This window comes from Nesoenas mayeri, assembly GCF_963082525.1.
Source record: "Nesoenas mayeri genome assembly, chromosome: 19".
Lineage (NCBI taxonomy): Eukaryota > Metazoa > Chordata > Aves > Columbiformes > Columbidae > Nesoenas > Nesoenas mayeri.
This window is the reverse complement of record NC_137568.1, coordinates 6,398,536-6,423,579: the sequence shown is the minus strand read 5'-3', so window position 1 is coordinate 6,423,579 and position 25,044 is coordinate 6,398,536. Positions and strand designations below refer to the sequence as shown.

The window sequence follows — 25,044 nt, the reverse complement described above, 5'->3', positions numbered from 1 at the left end:
GGAGGCTGGAAGGCAGCTGGGGCCAAAGCAGCAGATAGACAGGTGATAAATGGGGTTCAGAGGTCTTTGCAGAAGCAGTCACAGTGTCCTGGAGCCTCTCAGGGTCATCTTAGCACAGCTAAAAGAAACTCCGCTTCTCCAACAGGCCCACAGAATGGATCTTGCTGAGAGAAGTCTACAGAAATACTTTCAGAGGGATTTTGGTCCCACTTCAGGCCAATATTTTGGTACAACTCCATTTTTTTTAACCCCAGTAAGGCTCATGGGACGTCTCTGTCCCATCCATCTCAGAACTTCCTGCATCCACCCTAGAGAACCATCCTGAGTCACTCCAGAGACCCTCCCTGAGGCTCAGAAACAATTACATGAAGGAGATACGAGGGATGAGGCAAAAAAAAAGTCACGAAGTGGAAACTTTCCTTTTTACTTAAAGAACCCAATAACCTAAAATGAAAGTTAGGGTGGTAGAAAGCACCAAAGAATGAACATAGGCAAGAGGCTAAAAATGCTTGCAAAGATACCATTAAAATGATGCATTGCATGTTTTGTGGAACAACAGGACTGACCAAGGAGGGAGAGCTCCTGTACCTGCTATGGGACACAACCTGCAAAAGCAGCTCATCCTTATTAAAGTGCTTATTTTTCACAAGGTGGCCTGGTCTGTCCCCCAAGACTTGCAGGCACAAACATCCACCTTGCACCAAGCTACCAGGCAGCACAATTAGAAAGCTCCAAGCTAAAGATGATGGGGCAGCCTGCTCATTGGAGCCGTTCCCAAAATAGCCCCATAGGCATCAGAGAGAAGAACACTTAGAGTTTTGCCTGGACACGTGTCTAAAAATCTCCAAAAATAGCTCCTGCTTCCCCTTTGAAAAATGCTGTGGTTCCCAATGCCTCACAGGAACTCTGTTTCTGCTCAGAGAAGCCACAAAATAAGTGAGCAGCCCAGAACTGATCTATGAGCACATCTGGACTCGGCGAGATCAGCCTTATGGAAGAGGAAAAAAACCAAGATTTTAAACAGCATGTGTCAAATCCAGGGACCTTTATTTCTCTGGAATGGAAAGAATTTGCCAGCCTGGACAAAAAATTGCAGGTGGCGATCGTACATTCTTTCAAATAAAAAATAAAGAACACACACACGAGAGTTTGGCTCCATAAATTTCTGTCATAAGAAACAACTTTGAATTGTACACCAAGCTTTTTACAAAGCATCAATGTTAAGATGTTTTACCGTGCTCTATCACATTCTTGGCCATTTATACAGAATACGCCATACCAAATGCTACATCAGCTTAAGACATTTTTAAAAATTAGTATTAAAAAGATACAAAGGCATGTTGGCTTTGATTTGGGTTTTTTATTAAGACATGGGAGTTTTCTTTGTTTGTTTTCCTAAGGAAGTCACTAAAAAAATATAATAACTTAATTCGTAAGGACAAGATTGGTTAAAAATCCAGCCTTGCTTGCATGGCAGCCTTCTGAGCTCGTACCTCTGTTGCTTCCATCAGTCTACCAGCTGCAGACGTGTCCTGCGGGTCTCAGCCTGCACTCCGGGTCTGTCCGTGCTCTCAGTTACCGTTTGTGTTCAGGGTTCTTGCTGCAGCCAGGAAATATTCCCGGCCAAACGCTAAAAAGCAATCTTCAGCCTAACAGGGGGTTTCAATCTGGGCCAATTTCACATGGGTTTAGCCCTTTGTCTTTTGCCTCTTTGTACATCCTTTGGAAGTCTTTAAAACGAGGGGCACAGCCTAGCCTGGCCTCCCCAAAGTGCATGCGTCCCGTGAAGAGGAAATCTCCGTCTCCTGGTTTCACCCCACACTCCAGCGGGGTCTTTATTTGTCCTCGCCAGTTCCCACTCTCCCCCGTGAGCTGAAAGACTTTGCTCTTCTGCCTGTACAGTTTGTTGACGCCGACGTGAATTATGGATTCTTGCTCTTCTGCCTCATTCGTTACATCTTGAATGGAGCCTCTGATCACTGGAAACAGAAAAAGGACGTAAGCAAGAGTTACCCAAAACCCCTCTGGAAGAACCAGGTCCAAACTCAACCTCATGAAACCAGGCAGTTCAAGGGGAACTGATTTCACTACAGCAGCCCCAGTTTTGGGCCTCTATTATTTTTAGAGTTAAGTTGATATCAGTAACGTACAGCATATATTTGTATTTGTCACAGTTCATATTTGCAACCTCTCCAGTAAAGGGCACCCACATATTAAATTTAAATGTAAAAATAGTTACATCAGGAAAACAGCATCAATCATGATAAAGAATTCTAACAACAAGATACATGTTTAATGCTCCCTGACAACATACTTTCTGTTCTTCAGCTATTACAGATACCAGCTGATATTAACTTCCCCATTAAAAAGGGAAGCACAGAGAATTATTGAAACTTTTGGTCTTTCGTCAACAATCCATTTTACGACAGCAAGTAAAGGCCCCTCCTGGATGCACCCGAGTCTTTGAACTTCCACTTCTATTGTGGTTGCTGGGTCATTCTCTGTCCACCCCGGGGAAGTGCCAGCTGGGCACCATGGTTTTGAGGTTCTTCACACCATGCACAGAGCCCCTGTAGACCACGTTTACTGCTGGTGGAAGGTGCCAAGAGTAAATAGGTGCTCATCAGTGTTTCTGGATGTCACATTTATGTGAGCCAGCCAAGGGGAGAAGGGAGGAGGGAAGCAACAACTCACCAAAATCACTAGTGCAGACAGCCAACAGGACCTCTGTGTCACTGCATGGTCGGCAGGGGGCTGGAGAGAAAGGGTCAGAATTAGCAAAGGACTAGACGATAGTAAATAAATAAACCAGTATTTAAATTAACCAAAAATAGAACACACACGACACGGGGACAAGAGGTCCAAAGACCTGTCAGGCATCAATGATGCTACAAGAAATGGAGGGTAACACTGTCCCCATGAGATTTTTTATTTAAGTAGGAATATGTCTCTCTTTAACACTCCTGCTGGGGTGTACTATCCAGCAAACACCACACACACTCGCTGCACTTATACAAAATGTGTTCTGATACTGGGTGCATTTGCAGTGTGCTCTGCTGTAAATTCAAAGCTCTTGAAAAGGCTTTGAAGATCATATGCCTTTTAAACTCTAATAGCAAAGCTTCTTTCTTACCATTTCTAGCAAGTGTTGCGGGGCTATTTCACAAGGCACAGTCTATCACCACATCAAAGATCCAGGAGGTTACAGAGTGGGGGAGGCAAAGAAAGGAGGAAAAAAACCCCAGCCCATGTGTTTGAGGGCGTCGAGGCAAAGCGGAAACTCGAGTCGATATCTGTCAGAGCTCAAGCAGCACAAAGACCATTTCCTGTACTGCTGGAAACATTTGGATATCTGCACTAATCTAATCAATGCAAGAATGTGGCTCCTCTTTGTACTCAGCCAGCGATTTCTGAGGAGAAGGTACTGTAGTTGCAGTACAGATGTTTCTATAATACCCCGTTGAGCTCAGGAATTTGCTTACTATCGGGTCTGCCCTGCCTGGCGATGCTAATTAAGTCTGTCCACTGGTGGCCCAAGGATCAGAGCCCACGTCTTTCACTCGGTGTCGTCTTGAAGCAGCACTTACACGTCAGTCAGAAAAATGAAACCCCGTCGAGTGTGCCACTCTGCCTGGATTAGTTCGGGCAAAGACTTCGGCAAAGCCAGGCTCGTGCCGGAGAGGAAGCTACCGCTGATTTCATCGCCCAGCCCATGATCAAACCCCAAGCAGAGGCTCCCCCGCTTCTCACCACCCCCAAAAATTTAGTTTTTGAGCCTCAACATCTGAAAACACTTAGTGACCAGATTCCCAAAGAGTCACACCCTTCCTCTCATCCGCGCCCGCTTCCCAGAGGAGTTCATCCTTTGCACTAAGAAGTACATTTAAACTGGCCATGACAATGTGTAGCCGATGCCCACGATGCTCAGCTATTAGCCTTGCTCTGCTAGATGGCACAAGCCATTCTTGAACAGGAGACACAACAAATCTCTTCTTTTTTGCAAGGTCCCAGAAAGGCGGTGATCCAGAAAGAAGGATTATTGACCCAAATCCACCAAATTTGCTCCAGTCAGATGATTAATACGCAGTGTAACTCACTGTTTAATAGGATTAAAGAGAATGTAGAATGCACATTTCTGAGCAGGGATAGTGGAAGGAATAATTCGAGAAGGTTAAAAAGATCCAAAAGAAGAGACAAGGAATAGGCAAAATAGTTTTATTAAAGCATCTGGATCAATCAGGCATTTCTATTTGAGTCTGAATGCCTTCAGGGCCTTTAGAAATAAGTCAGCCTTTACTGGCCTTCTTTGCCTCACATACCATTCCAGCTTTCTTTTTCAGAAAAGTTTGGAAACTGTTTAATATAATGAGAAGTACAGAGCTAGCAAAAGCCTGGACATAATCAGAGTACTAGAATACATTCAGTTTAAAGATATTTTAATGTTTAGACTCAAGATATTTTGATTAGTGGCTAGACCAAACACCCAAGTTTCATCTAACAGAGGAAACTACATTAGTCACCTAATATCCTACCATGGAGTTGTCTCATTCGTGGCACCTACCAAATTCATCCATGGCAAATGCCCCCCTGCTCCAGCCTCCCTCTGCCCAGATCACAGCCCGACTTAGAGAAACCAAATGGAGGGAACCTGAGCAAACCCTACAGCGTTTTCACACGGACAGAAGCTCTAAAACAAAGCCCAGCTGATGGGCATCCTCAACATCCACAGCTGGATTTCAGACACCGGATTTCAGATATTTTGTTCTGCAAAGATCTAATAATAAAACAGCATCTTGGCCTTTTTAAGTCTGAGTGAAAACAGTCTTGGTTTAGACCAGACATCTCTGTAGTTCATCCAACACCATCAGAAAATTTAAAAAACCAAAATGACTAAGCCATTTTTGTTCTCAAAAGGAATGCAACACAAGCTGTTGCATTAAAGATGAAAAACAAGCTACTTTAAAAGTGGTTCCTTCCATTTAAATAGACTGACTCTGTAATAAATCAAATGAACAAATCTCCACATATACGCAGAACCAAATCATTTTAATTGTGGACTCTAGGCAAAATCCTGCATCCTTTTTAAATGCAAAAGGAAATTAAAAGTGCTCAGCGTTGCTCACACTAGATCATTACTGAAAACCTACTTCAGATCCATGCTGACTCACAGCAGTTGGGTGACATGCAAGCTTATTTAACAACCATTTACCCGCACCCATCACTGCAATACCAGACATATGAAGAACAGAAATCCTCTTCTGTGGAACAACTCCCACATCTGCATTCACAGAGTATCAAATATATCTTGCAAGCGGCAAAAACAAGGTATGCAAGCACAGATGGAAAGCGAGTTGTGAAGGATTACTGCCGAGGTAAATGGACCATTAAAAAGCAAATAACATTCACTCGCTACAACCAAAGCTTCATTCCTGTAAAGCCTCATAAAAAACACCAAATCCTTTGGAGGAGGCAATGCCTACACTTTCTTTTGAATCGCAGCCATTAAGGAATCTGTGTGTTTATGCCACAAGTTGGTGATTTTAGCAGCAGCTCAGCCCTGATTGACTCCAGGATCGGGCAGCAGGTGTTCTCCTGCCTCGGTAGGTCCAAACGACACACACACCTCAAGCTAAAATGGGAAGCAACCTTATAACTAAAAAAAAAAGAAGAAAAAGCACTGCACTCCTGCCCAGCAGGTGAAGATGTTCATTTTGTGGAAAAACGGGCCCGGGTTCCAAACAAGACGGCTGTTTGCCGGATGCCCGACTCCCTGGGGATGTCTCAAGGGCTGCCCAGGTTCTCGCCTCCAAAAGCAAGTCTATGAACTTGCAATGACAACAGTATCAACGTCAGCTGCTCTAATTCCTGTAAACTCGATAAGCCAAAGAGCCTTAATTCATACAGCAGCAGGGGAAGGGAAAAAAAAAAAGGAGAGAAAAGCAATGTTTTATTGAAGCCCTCTAAAGCCCAGATGCCTATAACTCAGCTCCACCGGCGGTGGCATAAAGCCTGCATTGTGCACGTCGGCTGCGGGCTCTCCTGGGAATGCCTTTGATGGATTTTGACAGTATCCTGACCTGAAGTAACCTGAGGCAGCCCTCTCCCTCCACCCCCCCAGCCCAGTCCCTCCAAAGGCCTCTCTATTCACCTCCCCACAGAGGGAGATGTAATTACATCATTCCTCACAAGCCAGCAGTCATGTCCCAGCTGCTTTGAGCAATTTGCCCTCTGAACCTGATGTTACCGAGGAGGACGTGGTGATACTAACAATAGACCGCACTTGTTGGCCAACAGCTTTGTCAAACCCGTTGCTGGTCCTCTCCATGGGGAGGCAGGAACACTCAGAAGAGAGAGGGACGTGCCCCAAGGAGATGCTGTGAGCTCCAGAAGGTCTCCAGCTCAGCCAGCACCAAGGCGTTGAGTTGTCTAGAAAAGATCTCCTCTGATATTGGGGATGGATAGAAGCGCAACTTTAGTATTGAAATTTAGCATGGGTCTCCTCTGCCTCAAGAGCTGTGGGTAGGTGCTGCCATCCTCTCTCACAACACACACACACACAACTCCAGTCCTTCCTCCTTTGGTTTGTGACATTTGCACACAACCCTTCTATCCTCTGAAAATAGGAAATGGGGGTTATTTGAAGGGCCATCGTCATAGTTTACGATGACAGCTCCCTGTAGGACACATTCAAAGTGAGACATGCTGGCTCTGGCTGCAGCCCTCACAGAAACCACATGAATGGGCCTGATCTTCTTTTGAGACATTTGTGTTTCAATAGCCACCCATGAGTCCGACTGACCTTACCTTACCCCAAAACCAGCTTCCAAACCATAAATAAGTCTCCTCTTTCTGTCCTGAATTTTCTCAACACGCTCCACAACCTCACAGCTATCAAGAAGACTAGATGAGCCAGATTGTAGGTCTTCACACACTGTCCCAAATCTTCACTTACTGAGCCCAAAAGCCCTTCTCCATCCACCCTGTGTCTCTGAGTAGGCTCTGCTCAACACACATCGCTGCTCCGGCAGCACCCACAGGAAGAGAGACACCCTTTATGCAGAAGTGAAAATGTTCAACGCAAAGTAATTGCAGAAAACCGCTTTACCGAGGAATACCCTTTGGTTTTATGAAGAAGCTCGTGTACGCGTGCGGTGTGGTAGAAGTGTGGATGGCGGGGGAGGGAAACATCGCGCTGGTTTATCTGTGCTTCCAGTTTCCGTGGCATACATCACCCACACGTTCGTATTTCTGAATAATCCTTTGAAGAGCATTCAGACCTTTTAAGCATCAAAAGCTACTGAGGAGGCCCAGGCTGGGTTGGAACATTATTTGCTGTTCGTTCTAGGTTTAAATCTTTTGATTAAAACAAGTAGCCTTTTCTCTCACACGCTGAACAGAAGACATTCAAATGGGTCTTGTCGCTGGCCAGGCTGATTTAAGTGAAGCCAGCCTGTAGAGCAGCACCTCAAGCTGCACGGGTGCGGGGCCACAGAGGACCTGACATCAGCATTAGTTCATATGGAACAAAAAAACCCACCCACACCCTTCAAATTCTTGCTGGAAGCTCCGTAATTGCAACCATACTGGAAAGGGCATCACAGGATGAGTCTCCTTCCTGGAAACACAGAGCACAGACTTCCGAGAGCAGATTATAAAAATAGAGATGCGGTTTCTCCAATGATGGTGCATTTCTCTGCCATTTCTCTGAGTCCTCAGCAGAAATGACTCTGTCTCAACTGATTACTGAATCACTGGTTTAGGTGGGAGACAAGAGTTCAAGAGCAAGCATCATATGAGCGAGAAAAAAAATATCTTGCCCTGATCCTGCTTTAATTAATTAAAAAGTAGAATAAATCCTTGTAATTATTTCTTCCTAAGGTTGCCTAGGCTTCCTATTTGAAGAGGCAAGACTTCTGCCATGAAAAACACCTCTCACAGCTCATATCCCAAATAAAAAGATGTGTTCCTTTGCACTGGAGGTGGACAAGAACTTGACAACCACTCTGGTTTACCAGGATTTGACTAGTCATCTCTCTTCTAGATACACCTTCAGCTTCCCTCACCCCCTCAGAAAGCTCTTCCTGAGCAAGCCAAAGCAATGTTCAACCTCAAAACACCCACAACCCCCATGCCGAAACACCATCTAAACTACATCAATGCCACCAGCGCATCTCGAATTTAAAATGAACATGCTGGCTGGGAGCTCAGGCCGGCAGAGCTGCATCCAGCACACCTGCGGCCACACGGGGAGGGAAAATGCGGCCAGATGACACAGAGCATCTCCACAGCTGGGCTGGCAGTTCCTGACACCCAGTCACAGCGCACAGAGGAGCTCCCTCATCGTTCTTTTGTTTTACAGGGTCTTCCTGTCTTTGGATGGGATAGGATTACACAGTTTTCTGCAAGCACTGCACTTTTTCCAGCGTTTCAGTAGGAAAACACCAAGTCGGGGAGCAAATGCGAGAGCTGGGCTTAAGCTGCTCCCAGCCCCTTGGTTCAATAAGCCTTGGACACGGGAGCCAAAGGAATTGTGCTTCTTCAATGGAAGGCAGGTTAATGCTATGAAAAACATACTTAGAGAGTTTAGTGCTCTCATGAAGGCTGAAGAATTCATCCCCACACTTGCTAGAAGGTTAATCTGAGCCCCTGTGCTGAGCAGAAAAGACAGCTCAGAACCAGGATCATGAGCAAAGATCAAAAACTCCAAGGCTGCTTTCTTCTACAGCCAAGATTTGGTACAGGACAAGATGGTGATTCAGCAGCTGGACCAAAATCATCATGCTGCAATGGACATTCTCCCCCGACTTCTTCATGTGAAGCAGGGATATTGGTGATTTTACTTCTTCAGAAAAGAAATGCAGTCAAAATCCAGTTCCTAGCCTTAGCTCATTTTTAACATTCAGTTCAACTTGCACAAACACACAAGTTTTTAGAAGTAACTCAGAAAACATAGACATTGGCCAAGAACAACTTAAACCTGCAAATAAGGTTAATGAAATGCAGACTTTCATATGCTGTGGCATGGATTGTGCCAAGAGAATTGAGATAATACCACTTCCTTCCTGCAAAGAAAGAATAAAAAAGCATATTGTAAACGTCACCATCAGAGATGTGATGACCTTTGTGTTCTGAGAAAAGTTAAGACAAAAGACCATGAGCTAGAAATTTATCTTTTCGCAGAAATGACTTCCAAGAGGTTACTAAAGTCCTTAAGTATCAAAGAAGCCTACTTATGTAAACAGTGTGAGGAAGAGATTTGGTACTGGGCAAAGTACCATTTGCAAGAGCTTTCAAAATGAAACTTGGCTCAGCAGCTATGGAGCTCTGCGATTGCAGAGTCAATGCCTTTTTGCTGTTCCAAGATGCAGCACCCATCCTTACAAACGAGCTGGAAGGTCAGCTAGAAACACAGCCAGTTGTTTAAAAAATAAAATAAAGAAAGAAAGAAAAAAACACAGAGCAGTTTTTATTCCAGCAGCATTAAACACTTAAACTCTGCCTCCAGGCCCATGCATGAGTTGCATCAACATAGGAGAAATTATGAGGTGTCATATCTTCGAGACAATTCTTTCCATCCCAACTCCTCTGGGTTGCCTATTGCTCCATCAGGAATAAATAACGTCCGTCCCAAACATCATCCCCCTTGCTCCATCCTCCCGTACTTGGCCAAGAGCTGCAGTTCAGTCTCCATCACCACTCCTGGTCCCAGGGCAGGTTCACAAGAGCCGTGCTTGGAGTTTTGGGGTTTAAGCTCCCGTGCTGCCCTGGCAAAGTGTGGTGCAGGACTGTGCTGGGGTGGGCAGCGATGGGATGCTAACAGAATGGGTGCCAAAGCCCTGACGAGCTCCTACACTTACCTGTTGCATACCAGCCCTAGAAAAAACCTCAGTTACAGTCAAGCCTGTAATGTATCGCATCCAAAAAGCCCTACTCAGCAGATAAAATTTTCAGTTAAATTCCTTTTGTCTGAATTGCAGTGAAAAGAGAGAGCCCAGCAAACAAAAAGTGTTTCTCCAACTGTACTAGTCCACGCAGCATTTGTAATCATCTCCCATTTCCAACTGCAATTGAAGAGAAAAGCAGACTGCAAGAGAAATGCTGGGAATTGCTCCTGCTGTATGTGCACGAGACAGCAATATAAACCCATTAAAAAATGTATCTATTTGTTTATCTCACAGAAAATACCTCTCTCCTTCCTTGAACCCACCGCTGCTGTCCAAGGGGGATGAGGAATGGGAGGTGCTGGGCAGGCACGAGGATGAACCAGTTGCTGGAAGCTGGAGGTGACTCTGGAGGGTTGAGGGACAACTCTGGTCCACTCCGACCTCACAGCAGAGAACGGGCTGGGGCAGAACCTCCATCCTGCTGCCCCATTGCGCCTCCACACTGCCCAGCAGCACTGCACCACAGCAAATACTTCTACTGGCTCAAAACTCAGAAAGAATCACGGCTTGGCCCATCCCCTCTTTTTCTTCTAGAGAAAATGTCCTGCCGAAGCCCTGTAAAAGCACACACCACTCAGATTCAGGAAAACACAAAGTTATAATGAATGTTTTGATGTCTTGTTGGGTTGTGTCTCTGACAGCTAACAAAGCCCTCAACTGAGCTTCAGGCAGTGCGTGCAAGGCAGAAAATGCAAAAGGAAGGTGTTTTTCAGCCCCAGTGCCGGAGTGTCCCCCTGGCCCTGGCAGGGCAAAGGGAGAGGCTGGAGCCAGCACCCACGGCCAGCCTAGGTCCCTGCCAGGAACACAGAGCCTTCCTCCCCTCCCCACCACCCTCCTCTTCAGACCGGTCCAGTAATGCCTCCTGGGGAGCAGGGGAATAGAATTAAGTAACAAGTAGCTGGTTAAAGTTAAACCCTGAGAGTGGAATAATGACAGATCAAAGATTAAGTGAGTAGCACATGTGCACTTACATCCACACAGGTCCTTCTCCTTCCTGTTTCTAGAAATGAAATGCTTTTTGGTATGTGGGAGAGCTCTGAAGGAGCAAGGGCAGTTTTCATTTTAAAACCATGCTTATTTAATCAGCCTGTTCCAAGAGCCTGTAGAAGGGCTACATCTCACACAGCGACATCTTCAATGTTATAATGTTGATCGGTTAACCCCAAAAAAGTTACTAAAGGTTTTTCATTTGTTACAAGAAAAGCTTTAAAATATATACACTTGCCGGTTCTACATAAGCCTGGACCTTTTCCTCAGTGCCCGAATCTCATATGGGATTCAGAGCAGTGCAGAGAGACACCCAAGGAGGTGCCAAAACAATCCATACAAAAAGATCCTGCCACAAATTTGAATCAGCAGCCGAAGTTACTGCTGGATCAAAGCTGCACGTCATGTGCCAGCAGCTTTTTGTTTCAGTATTAAACCTCCCAAGGCCAGACTTAGCAGACCACAGCTTTGGGTCCAGGGTGACTTCCCAGTATCTTTGCAACATTACAGTGTATGTTTTCTGGTTTCTACAACAGATTAAGGTGAAAGAGATTTTTTTGTCCTGCAAATCAAGGCCCTAACACTGGAAAAATTTGGCCCATGTCTCCATAAGTTTTTTATTCCTCGGAGAAGGTGGGGGGCGGGAAGAAGAATGCGCTTCCCCCGCCCTCCCATCCCTTCTTTAACTACAGCCTCAGGAATTAGCAAACTAAACAGTTTTGCAGAGCAAGCACAGAGCGTTATTAAAGACTGCCAAGCAACTCGGCTGGATTGCAAATCTGTTTGTGGGACTATCTCCTGCAGTACATAAAGGTCAGAGCAAAGCAGAGCCCCAGCTGCCCGGACAATACACCTGACTGCTTATTGGTTTTGACTGCCCACTGAGTTGAGAAATAAGCTAACGGCATTCGTGGCCAGTCTAGCAAAAATAGGCTATTTTCTTGCCCCCTCTCCCCTGCAGCTGTGTATTTATCACTGCGGCTCCATTGTCACCTCCTCTGCCCACTGCAAAACCAGCTACTGTCCTGGCAACATCAAAAGACAAGCAGGGTCAGAGGAGACTGCTGTCAAGCTCATTTTCTTGGGGGAAGGAGAGATTAAATTAGGGCATCCTTCCAATTTTAGGTTGTTTTTTTTTAGGTGAAGACTTCTCAGCTCAACATTTTTCACCTTATCGAAGCTCAGATCCTGAAGACATCACCCCAGCTCAATTTAAGAACATGTAAGAGCATACGCATTCCCCAAGCATCAGAACCGCACTTTAAAATCACTTCACACAGGAAGAAACCCAAAGACTTTGCTCTCAAACTCTCCCCCAGGTCAATCATTTGCTGCAAATCTGAGCACTTTAGATATATGAATAATTAGAGCAGGTTTCTACCTCTTTAAAATTAATCCCACTCCAGGCTCTGTTATACAGCAGCCAGGCTGATCAATGTAGATATTGATCCATGACACCTAGTTCAGCGCTATGCTCACAAAAACTAGCTTAAAATGTGCTTTTTCAAATATATATAGAGTTAGGGAATGCTATTTACTCTTTTGTACAAGGTTACTCTGTGTCTAGTTTTGTCTCATCATTTACCAGGGGAAAAGCCATGAAAGTTACTATGGAAAAACTTGGTACAAGGAGGGTGAGTACAAAGACTATTCAGAAAACAATGTATCCTAGAGCAGGAGTGTCAAAATGGTCCCCTATGAGGCCTCTAATTGAAGTGTATTTTGAACTGCATTTAAGGCTGTTTTCTGGTGGTTTTCTCTTAAAACTTGCTGCTGACCTTTTAGAGAAAGACAAAGCATGTAAAACAACAGCAAGCCTTTAGCTGATCAGTGAGCCCACCTTACGGGCCACCTGGACAACAGGTACTCAGGGGTACAGCCCAGACCCCAGGGCTTCGCTTTGCTGCTCATTCCGCATTTCACCAGCAAATCCTGCTGGGAGGAGTGAGAAATCAATTCCGTTCTGTGCTAATCAAACCAGACCCCACTCAGATTCGCTTTTTCCCTTAACACAGCTTAACAGGTAGGAGAGTTTTATCCTGTGCAGAAACTAGGGGGAAAAAAAAGACAAAGCAAGCTGGTTTTCTCATCTGACGGGGGGTATGGGACACACACCGCAGCCACGCAGCACGGTGCCAACGTCTCCAATGGTCACAATGACTCAGGCAGAACCTGTGATAAGCATAAAGGTCGCGGGTACTTTCAATTTAAGTGTTCCAAGTCCCCCTTTCCATCCCCTCCTCTGCTAATGCCAGCGACAACCTGACCACAATTTCCATATTGCGAATACCTTGGCAGGGAGCGGGCACACACTGGCCACGGCTTCCCAATCACCGGCCTCTGGGATGAGAAAAGAGAACGTTTTCACTCCATCAAGAAGTGAAAAATACACCAGCACATCTGCTGCTTCAGGCTACAAAGCTGAGCAGAGCGTGCAGGCTCCAAGAAGCAAAAGTATATATTAGATATTTGGGAGAAACCAGAGGAAAACATGAGATCAGGAGCCCACGACCTGCGATGACAGAATTCCTGCAGAGATTGGTGCCCATCTCTGCCAAAGCACAACTGCATTAAAGATCAAAAGTTAAGAGGGGTGCTTCAGAAAGTCATTTGTTAGTAGAAACACTGGCACGGCCCAAATACTTACGAGCTTTCTTAATTTCCAATCTGTTTTCTCAGGCTAGTGAATTAGCAGCATACAGGAAATAGCTGAATACTGTTTTTGATTAGTTAACTGGATTTATCCAGTTTTGCCTTGTTTTTCAGATACTCACTTGAGTGCTGTACCTTCTATCTATTAATATTCTCAGCCAGGTACCCAGCATTAATAAAGAAAACACAGAAAAGCGTTACTGGAACCTGCATTCAGTCAGTAGATGCCATCAAGATAAAGGGCCGTTTTTGTTAAAGTTTGACTTTTTTACTACACATAAGTGGATGAGTAATGAAAGGGCTTTCAATTTACCTCCTGAGCTCTAACAACCGAATTATAGACATCACCATGAGTGTGCAATGGGAAAAGCAAACTACACAGCTTACATAAAGCTGGATCCAGAGCTCAGATGTGACACTCTAGAAACACAGACTTTAGGCAACAAAATAAAGGTCATTTGGTGGGACAGGGGGAAGAGTATTGACCTTCATGTTCCTGCTCCGGCGGGGGGATTGCACTGGATGATCTTTCAAGGTCCCTTCCAATCCCTGACATTCTGTGATTCTGTGTGATTCCTCTCCAAAACATTTGGTCAAACCTACAGATTCTTGTTTCAGATTAGTTGAGCAGAAGCTGAAGAACTTAAAAAGCAAATCACTCTCAAGGGACCTTCACAGTTTTCACAGGAATTTAATCCAAGCAGCTTGCTGCGGTGCAAGGCAGACCTAGACCTAGACCTAGACCTAGACCTAGACCTAGACCTAGACCTAGACCTAGACCTAGACCTAGACCTAGACCTAGACCTAGACCTAGACCTAGACCTAGACCTAGACCTAGACCTGGCACACGCTCCTCTACAGCTGACACTCGTGTGGGTCAACCTCTTCAGAAAACTTCTAGGAACTATATGGCCAAACAACACTTTTGTCAAAACCTCCATCTACTTGCCACTATAACAGAAACCCAGAGTATTCTCCTTTACCACAAGCAGGAAAGATTAGAATCAACAGAATTCAACAACTTAAACAAGTTCTACTGCTTCTCAAATGGCCTCAGGCCAAAATGTCACAGTGCCTCAGTTCTTCAGCTGGGCAAACACCAAGGCTTCAGAGCCTTACCACCAGCATAGGCTGAGCTTAATGGACCATCTGTGTGGATGGGAATGACAGAGGAATCCAATTCAAAACATAATCTGAAATCAAAAGCACTTTCGGTAACCCATGACTTTGGTATCAAGAGGAAAATGCAACAACCCAGATGTCTGAATTGTCAAGGTGACCCTTCTTAGGGACTGCTCACATAAAAAGGTGGCAAATATTGCCTTTGCACCTCCTCCTGGCTTAAGAAACTACAAACTCCCAGAAGTGCATTTTTTTTGCTGGTTATTATCACAGTAAAAACCATCTCATACCAAATATCAGCAATCTGAACTAAAACAGTGTACAACAAATACTTCAATTCGGTACGAATTTCAGCATTCTGAATTAAAACCTATCAGTATACTACAAATAGTTGCTACAGTTAGGGAAGCCTTAAGATGATAATACGATAGGGCCAAGAAAAGGGTTAAAAGCCCAAAATCTGAAAAATGTTAAGACTACACTGTGTCATTCAACCTTCCCAAGGAAAGGAAAAGGCCAATTCAGAACCTTTGTGTGTTTTCTACTGAATTATTTGCTAGATTCTGATTAAGTGGGAAAGAATGACTGTAAACTAATAAAACTTGAGGTTTTCTAATTAAACCACAGGCTCTCTGCCAAGCATTGCTGATTTGTTGATGCACCCTGCAATGTCAGGGCTCTGAGGACACAACAGGTCATTAAAGTATTAAACAGATGACTTACACTCTTTAATCAGAGCTGAGATGCCAGGTTAGGAAGGGAGAGTAAACTCAAGGGCAGAGTACAATAATTATCACCAGGAAACAAACACAGGGAGAGCGGAGAGAAGTTGTTAGCGAGTAGTTATTGCACAAGGAAAGGGCTGGATCACGGAGCCCCACACCTGGGTCTTTTATGATCGTCATCTCCCCTGCTCTGCAATTACAGATACAGTGATATTTGGGATTTTCAGTCCTCCTTTGTCAGATGAAGCTCTACATGAGAGGTGCCTCTGCCTGGCTCTGCCAGCGCATCTCAGCCCCATCTGCAACACCTCGCACGTCCCTGTCATCCCTTCACACCTCCAGTCTCTCTGCTCAGCTCCCTCATTTCTCCTGTGCGCAGCAGCCAAGGCTGTGACCAAGGGCCAGAAGTATGTTTGGGGAGAAATACAGAACCTTAAATTCAGTTTTCAGCTCCTTTAAGGTCAGCGCTTGCCTCTGGCTTGAGCCTCCTCGCCAATGAAAAAGTCACCGGTGATTTCTGCCAATTGATTGTGAACTTCCCCTCCAAATAAATAGCTCAGTAAAGGGTATTTGGAGGTTTCACAGAAAGACTAGAAGCAGCTCCAGAAGAAAGGACGCCCATGAACGGCAAAGAGCCCCAAATATATTGCTCTATAGCAGCCTCACAAGGCAGCTATTTGGCAGTTTCCCCAGACATATAGATATTTATAGGAGAATAAAAGTGCTCATCTGACTGAGTAGTGGAAAGAGTCATGTATGGCATTTTCATCGTGTTTTCATCCGCCCCCCTCCCCAGAGTCTGGGGATCCAAAAACAGGCAAGAGAAATAATTTAAAATACAATAGAGATCTCTAGTTTGCCCTGAAGGCTCTGCTGATGAACTATTAAAAAGCTGCTTCTGTCCAAACAAGACACTTGGAGCGTGAAGCAGATAGCCCACCGCATTGTTTTATAAGACAGCTCCGAAATCCAACCAGTGTCTGTTACAGCTGAAAATACAGCAGCCACAGAAAAAGTCATTTAATATGCCTGTCAAAGAGGAAGGCTGTAATTGGATTCACTCCTCAGTTTGACTTCTGAAAGTCTCTGAAGAAAACTCCCATCAGCTTTAAAAATCTCCAAGATTTTATGTGGAACGAAGAGCCCTTCTTTGTAAAAACACAGCAGTTGGTGCTGGTTGGTGATGGTAAGTGTGCCAGCAGCGAGTCCTCTTCATTTTAGCAAACTTCTGCAGAAACTATATCTACATGCAAACTAAAGCCAATAGCAATTAGCATTATTTCTCACATATTATTTAACTAATATGCAAAAGCAATTTCACTTTTTTTTTTTCTTTTCCAAAAAGCGTAGGACTTTTCTTGGTAAGTTTAAGTGACTTGCTTATCGCTAGCCTGCCTGTGTCTCCATTCTCACAGCCTGTCAAAGAAAGAAGCACTGAATCTGGGAACATTCTCCAAATAACTGATTAAACAATGTATTTAATGTCTTCTGCAATGGAATTGTACTACATAGCTGACATTCTGCACAGTATATTCATCTTTGCAGGAATGATCTTATTGGGAAAACAGCTCTGCAGCAGATCTACTTCTTTTGCCGCAGTTGTATGATGCCGAAGCAGAGAAGTCTGCTTAAAATGCAGAATCCTCGATGTTAAGCTACAACTTGCATAGGCAGCAAGAGTAATGAAGGCAACTTAAATATTTGAATATTTGTGTTGATAGGTTTTTTTGTTCTAATGGCAAACACGCCATCTATCAGTTACTGGGGTTACTGCATTAGCCCTCAGCTCTTGCTGAGTTAAGAGCTGTTCATCTCAGCCCAACTAAGATCTGCACAACAAAGAAAAAGCCACATCTGAACTGGTGTGCCACCATCTAAACGGCAGGAGGGCAGTGACTATGTACAAATATATAAACATATATTTCCAGAGTCCTATTGTGGAAGGGAGCCAGGGGAGGGGAGAAGAGGAGACACCAGTTCTGCAACCGCTTATCCCAAACAAGGACGAGGGATGCCATGAAGATACAGCTGCAGTTTAATTAGCCACAGCACTGCTTATCAAGCAGCATCTCAGGCAAAGCATATGGCATCACTGCCGCAGAATCTGGGCAGCCTACGCAGGGCGTCTCAGGCTCTTTTCGCATTGGGTTGTACCCGGGACCGAGTCATCTCCCAGGTGCTCTGAGGACTCTGCTCCGCTGCTGCGGGGCTGCCTTCGCTCCTGCCGTTTCACAAGACAAGTCTGTTTGCAACCATGGCCTCCCCACTTCATTCCCTAAACCACAAAACCTCATTTGGGACAAACTACCTCAGATCTGCTGTTCCTCAGGCTACTCTGGAAACCTCCCCCAGCTTGATTTTGGGGGTAAAAGCTAGAGGCAATTCTGAATGGAGGAGATGCATGAACCAGATACCACCCACCTAAAGAGAATTTCCCCTTCCCCCCTGTCACCCTTCACAAGTGCTAGTTTTTCTTCTTCTCAGACCGTCTCATTTATTAGCATAATTAGGTTACACCTAGAGCTATTGTTCCCAAATGGTATTTAGCTTGCTATTTATTATCAGACTTTACAGGCTTGTAAGCTCTTTCAGTTTGCCCAGTCCCCATTCCTACAAGCTTTCCGGTGCTGTAAAACTCCTCCCTGCAAAACTTGCTCTTCATCATGACTGAGAGAGAAGACAAGACTGGCACTGTAAAGTATTGTCATGGTGTTGAAGAGCTCTGCCATGGCACAGTAACGCTCAAGAGAGTGTAGCAAGCAGAGCTGAGGAGGAAACACACCATTTTCCCTGTTTAAAATGCAATAATTAGGTCAGCAAGTAGCAGTAGTTGCAGAGGGGAAAAAAAAAAGCAAACATGGAAAAGGAGCTCCTCCTTGTTTAAATGTTTATTATTCCAAACATGCGGCAGGGTCTTAAAAACTGAGTTAAAAAGTAGTTAGAAAACTGTTAGAGCAAGGCTTGGAAGGCCAGTTCACGCTGGAGTTCACTACAGGGTAAGGCCAGCTCCTGTGATTCACCCCGCGCCGGCAAGGGGAGAATCGTTCACAACGTAGCCCTTAACAAATCGCTTGGAATTCAGCCTATGCTACCAGCTCCCAAAAAACTACATCAACAACAAAAACAAACCAAAACAATCAATTCTTCCGCAATAGCCTGTTTATAAAACATGTCCTTAAAAGCACATGAAATTCAGACCCAACCACTTTCCCACTCACTTACTCTGCCATCTGTTATGCATCCAATACAATATGTGAAAATGCGACCAATATCCCAGAACTCACCAGAAACTGTGTGCAAATCAGATGCCATCCCCTTGCTCATCAATTCGTACTGGAAGCCTGTAATCTTCCTGCTAATGTCCTGCTGAGGAGTGGCCTCAATGAACAGCCCTCCCTGATCGTAGCCAAAGCAATACACTTTACCAGGGCTGCGATCTCCATCTCTGACCAAGAGTTTCAGTTCTCCAGTTTTTTCCAAATAAATATTTGCTCCTGCAGAGTCCTTGAAGGGCTTTATGCAAACAGTTAAATGTTTGTAAGAGGCAGGTGAAGTGTTGGGTCGCAGGTTGACTATGAGTGCTCCTGTGGGATACATCCACTCTATTGACCCTTCAGAACAGCGGAGGTAGACCTGTTCAACATCCTTCTTGTGAGACTCGTGAGTTAAACCACTAGGGGAAGAAAGAAAGAGAAAGTTAGAGAAATGACGGCGCTGGTAATGTGACTGTCATAACCTCAAACCTTCAGAGACCCACATCAACAAACGCAGGAAGCCTATGAGGGTGTTATTAGCCCATCTAGCTCAGCAGCGGTCAGAAGTGCTTGTCTCTTGCAAGACTGCAACCTTAATATTATGAGACAATTTTAAACCATCTCCCAAAAGAAAAAGTCAAACCACCAGTAATTGACTTCAAAATTAAATAGGATATAAGCACATGATCAAAAGCAATTAAATTACTCCAGCCTCAGTTACTGCCCATCAGCTGAGCTGTGGCAAATGACTTGGCGCATACTAAGTAAAACATGTACACTTGAACTGCCTTCCTGGTGGCTTAAACCAGCACGTTCTCCAGCCTTGCAGATCGGACTCCACCTTTTTTTCAAGTACTTTGTTCCCCTTCCAAATCTATATTCCCAATGGATCTGAAACTGGGAGGGATGCCAAACTCACCCTGTGAACTGGAGCAAAGGGATGCTCTGGGTGATACTGATACCCCCCTGCCCCAGCTGGGCAGCCCGAATCTGCAGACTGGGAGGTAGGGAGAGAAGACATCACACTCTCCAGTGGTAGCTGGGGAAGTATTGAACTACACTGCTTTCTTTGGTACATGTACCATGTTCCTCAATTCTCCCCAACATGAGGTTTAGGCAGAGCTTATCACTTTATTGCCCAGCTACCAGCAGACACACAGCTACACGTGTTCAGCAAAAAACAGAACACGCAGCCAGTTCCTATAACTGGGATGCAGAGCCACCACCAGTCCTGTGTCCTTAGCCAACACCATGACTAAAAATTAACACTCCAACAGCTGTTTTGAGGGCCAGTGACCACAGAGATGGGACAGGAGAGTCACGCGGGGATCCCAGGGCCAACTGCAGTGAAAGGAGAGCAAACTGCCACGCACAAGCAGGGTGATTAGTAAATCCCCGAGACTTGCTTGTCTGTAGCTTAAAGTGGGGACAGCTCTAACCAGCCCTTGCTGCCTGTCGCTGATGCTGGACCAACCCCACAGGTTCTTCACCCAGAGTGACTCAAAGCGCTAATACAACATTGCATGCTGGAGGCACTACAGTTAAAAGAAAAAGTTGTAGGACACCTGGTTTATTACTTGCAGTATTTGGGCCATTAGGCAAAAATCCATTCCCAGTCCCTGTCCTGTCACAAACCTATTATGTGAGTATGAGCAAATCACTTCACCACCAAGCTTGTTTCTCCTTCTAGTTCCCAAACATCAGCATCTTTTATTCTGTGCCTGGTGAGCACCACCCAAAATGAGACCCTTGAATAGAGCTCACAGATCTGCTTTGCAGTACTTTAGAGAAGCTTCACAACATTCCCACTTGCAGGCAGATGAACCAAGACAGGGAAAAAAAATAATGAAAAAGTATTAAGTGATTCATCTGAGGTTACACAGGAAACCTGTGGCAAATAACCTATTTTATTACAATGCAAGTAATGACATTAAGTTCTGGTTTCTCAACAGAAACCTCCAAATACACAGTTCCCCACCCTAAAGTTATATTCAGGTGCTGAAGAGGGTTTAAATTCAAGCTAGCATTTAGAAAGTAACAAGAAGCCATGTATAAAAGAAGGGGAAAAAACCCCATATGGTTTGCATTTACTGTTGACGTGACTCATTATTGTGAGTGTCAGTGTGACCCACTTGATAGAGGTTACATGAGGAAGCTCAGCAAAATAAGGCATATTTAATAACAATAGTGCCTGCAAACATGTGCTTTTGAATAATCTTGAAAGCCACATCAAGAACACAGATGAGGAGAAAAGAGGGACAAGTTTTTGACCTTTAGTCCCTTGCCCTCAAATTCAGTAGTACTTAACACATTCAGGAAACTTAACTTTCAATGGGATATTTCAAGTTGACTGTAAATCCACATCTGGTTCACAAAATCGGTTTTCACCACAGCATGCACAAGATGCCACTCAACAGAAAACACAGGAGTCCGTTTATGTGCAAGCAGTGAATAAGTAAAATTAAAGAGTGTAAAGCTTAACTCTCAGCAAAGGGGCAAAAAACTACCCTTACACATCACTTGTTATTACTCAAGACATCAAAAAGAGCTGTAAAGGTTTTGCAGGACCTATGCTGGCAAATTCCACCCTGAAGGTCGAGTGTTTAAACAGAAGGAAGATACCAGGGGCAAAACTCTGAACTCATGCAGTGAAACTGCTTTTGCAAGTGATCCCAACAACACCGAGGCAGCGAATTTCTGCCAGAGGAAAAAGCCTTCGCATTCATTTTGTTCAAACATTCATGCTGTTCAAACAAAAAACAGGGTGGACTCTCAAATTACGTTCTGAAAGCCAATTATATCCCACAGGCAAGAGTGATGCCATTAGACAGATACATCAAGCACAAGTACCTGTACACATTAAGCCTTATATTAAAGGATGACTCAAAAGTTAAGCAGATTTCAAAATACCTGCTCACATTACCTAACAGCAACCACCATCATCCAGTAAAACCTGTCGCTTTGCTTTCTGTCAAAATGACATGTCACCACATTGAGAGATTGTTTAATGTCATGTTCTCACTGGCCAGTCATCAGACACATCATATCCACAAACTAATGGAGGTCCAGAAGCCTTATTTTTTTTCCTTCCAAGCTCATTTGAGTTTTTGGTTGGTTTGTTTGGGCTTGTTTTAAGTATATGGGGATGAGATAGGGCAGGTGTTTCATGGTTACAGTGATAGATGAACCACCCATCCTCCCTTTCAAATGTGTGCAATTTATTGGGACTTATTTCTATAGCAACTACTACTTCCTCATACCAATCCATGAGGACACTCTGAATCACTGCATTTGTCTCCTCACTCTTCTCCCTTTCTGGTTTCAGCCACCCCCTCTGTCTACCCTGAAAGATCTGTCACTGTATCAGTGCAGTAAGCTGTTGTGCTCCAACATGCAACAGCTGTTATTTAAAGAAAAAGGGAGCAGGAGGAATATTCACACTATTTACTTTAGCTCTTTATTTTAATTATTCATTACAGATGCTCTGGAGAGCCCTAGGAGCACCCATGTTCTCCCAACACCCCTCAGCGAACACAGGAAACTTTTGCTCCTAATTTGGGGTATCTAATTAAGGATGACAAGCTGGAGAGCATTGAGACTTGCCCAGAGCATCCACCAGTGCAGAGGGCAAGATCAATGGACATTATGCAGCCACATCAGAGCTGAATTCTTGCTCCTACAGCCTATGGTCAAAAACACCAGACCAGCATATTCTCAGCAAGTCACTCAAACACTTTTGCTCAAAGCATTGAGAGGTCATTGCAGTACAAAAACCTGAAGTTACAGCAAGAGTAATAAGCAGACACACACCATAGTGAAGTTTCTGCTTTCTTCTGGATAAAGCTTTCCTGGAAGCTCTCTGCCAAGCTATTTATTAAGGTGCTGCTACGGCCTGTTGAGGGTACTTAATTTGCAGGTGTCAAGCTGTGCATTGCATCAGATTTCCCTTGAAGCATGAGGGATACCTATAGGAATCCTACTGAAGCTCTTCATACTGCTCAGGGATATAAGCTGGTCACTTCTCTGCAAGTTAATAAGAGAAAATCATATCCAGAATATTCTACTTCTAAGATGACTGCTTTTAATAACGACATGTATATAAAGGTGAGAAAGCACTTTGGGGTTTACCGTAGAGATCACTACTAGCTTCCCAAGTCTGCCCGCACAAGACAACCTAGAACTTCTCCATGGGAAGCAAGATTACTGTTTGGCATCCAAGGCTCCAGATTTTTCAAAATTAAAGTAAAAAACATCATATGACTTCAAAACACTATATTCCACATAAAAAGTCCTTTCTGAGCCATATAGCTATTAGTATCCACACTGAAATGTGTAATTAGATGTTATTTACTGGTACATCAAATTACCTTTCCTTCCTAACTGCTAGTCTTTTAGGACAAAGCAGATTATATCTAATGGCCTTAGGACTGCCAGCATTTCTGGTGACACCCGTTTGCTACCAGTAAGGCCAAAGCCAGCCTGGGTCACCTTATCCCCCCCAGGACTCCTGTCCACCTGGACTCCCCTACTCAAGTGAAACCATCCAGACTGAACTGTGTGGGTCAGAAGGTAGATCCTCCTTCCCTGTGAGCCCAACAGCATCGTCAGGACCTGCCACCACCTTGGCTCCCCAGAGCAACAACAGGCGAGTGAGACCAAGCTTGCATCACCAGTTTGCCCCAAACTTAGTTACAGGAAATGATATTTCACTTCCCCCCTGCCACCAAACATCATCCCCTTAGTTGGTACCCAAGACATTGCTTATTCCAGCCCTGCTCAGGGGGCGTAGGTGGTCACTGCTTGCTCTAAGAACAGGACAAAAATAAGAACCAAACAGGACAAGATTACAGGGCTTTGTCACAGGTCCTTTAAAAAACCATGCTGTGTGGTAAGGTCTCAGTAAGTACACGCAAGTAGGGATGCTTAGGGACGCAAACAGGTACAGCTTTGGTGGGGGGAGATTGGCAACGCAAAATGACACAACTAAGATTTTGCCACAGAACTAACATGTTTGGTCCCTATCAAGTGGATTACCAGGGATTAACTACGCAGGAGTTGTCAGAAAAAGTTCAGAAAAAAGTAAATATCAAGCATCTGTATGTTTCAGACAAGAACAGCAAATAAATTATTACGTTTAAAGCCAATCCAGCTATTTCCACACTTTGAATTCCCCCTGCTCCAAAATACCCCACTGATACAAGCTGGCCAAACTTTTATTTTATAGAAAGTCAGATTTGTGCAGAATATTCAAGTAAGAACATTTTACTCTCCAAGTAATTACCTTCCAGTCGACAGAAAGCCTGATCCAGCAACACTTATTAGCAGCGTTGCTTTTTAAAGCTATGAACAGTGGAGGAGGTCACAGACCCAACCACACACGTTAAACTTATTACAAGCAATCAAAGGAAAGATAATTTGGGAGATAAACACTTGAGAACTGGAGAGCTTTCACAGCTAGCGCAATTAGAATAAATGAGGAGCGAGGCCGCCGTGCCAGCCCCCGCTCCCGGGGCTCGTCATCATCATCATCATCATCATCATCTCCGCGGGACGAAGAGCGGGAGAACTTCCCGGGAGTGACACCGGGGGCTGCGGCTGAGTGCGAAGTGCCGGGTGGGGGGAGTGGGGCCGGGAAGGGCGCTCAGCCCCGGGCAGGGCCGCCCTCGCCGCGGCGGGAGCGCTCCACAGGTGCACGGCATCCCGGGGCCAGTTCCAGCGGCTGCGGGAGAAGCCGGGGGAGACAGCCGGGGCTGCCCCGAGTGCGGCGCGGCCGGAGCCGTCCCGGCCCCGCTGAATCCCCGGGCGCGGTCGCGGAGCGCTGGGGACCGCGGGGAAGATGGTCGCGGGGAGAAACTTCTCCGCGGCAGACACGGCACCGCCCTCCTCCTCCTCTTCCACAGCCCACCGAACCGCGCTGCCGGGCACAGGGGAGCCCAGCCCGCCCTGGCCCCTCCATCCCTTCCCGCTCCGGGGCCGCTGCCCTGCGCCTGTTCGCGGCGAGCCCGCCGAGAGGGGCCTGCTCCCGGCAGGGGAGGAAGGCAGAGCGCCTCGCAGCCCCGGCTCTCCGCCTTCTGCCACCCCCATCCCCGAGCCCCGGCCGGGCATCGCAGCGCCCTGCGCCGCTCTGCAGCGGTAGGGCTCTCCCTTTTGTTTTCGGCACCAACTTCTTCCCCCGATGGGGCGGGGATGGTCGTGGCAGCTCCCGCTTCCCCCTCTTCCTCCCCATCCCGGCGGGGTCCCGCCTCACCTCCCCTTCCAGTTGCACAGGTCGCTGGAGTACTGAGCCGCGGCGCCGCCGCCCAGCAGCAGCCGCAGCCCCAGGAGCAGCGGCAGGAGCCCGGCGGCCGGGGCGCTCCGCAT

The 25,044-nt window shown here is 45.5% G+C and overlaps 1 protein-coding gene across 1 annotated transcript; it reads right to left on the bottom strand.

Annotated features, from left to right (window-relative positions):
* Positions 1 to 1,498: 1,498 nt before the first annotated feature.
* METRNL (meteorin like, glial cell differentiation regulator) lies at positions 1,499 to 25,044 on the bottom strand (the record flags this gene model as incomplete). Its single annotated transcript, XM_080356528.1, has 4 exons — positions 1,499 to 1,979; positions 2,695 to 2,754; positions 18,715 to 19,103; positions 24,932 to 25,044. 4 exons carry the CDS (start codon positions 25,042 to 25,044, stop codon positions 1,663 to 1,665), a joined length of 879 nt encoding a protein of 292 aa, XP_080212654.1. The 3' UTR covers positions 1,499 to 1,662.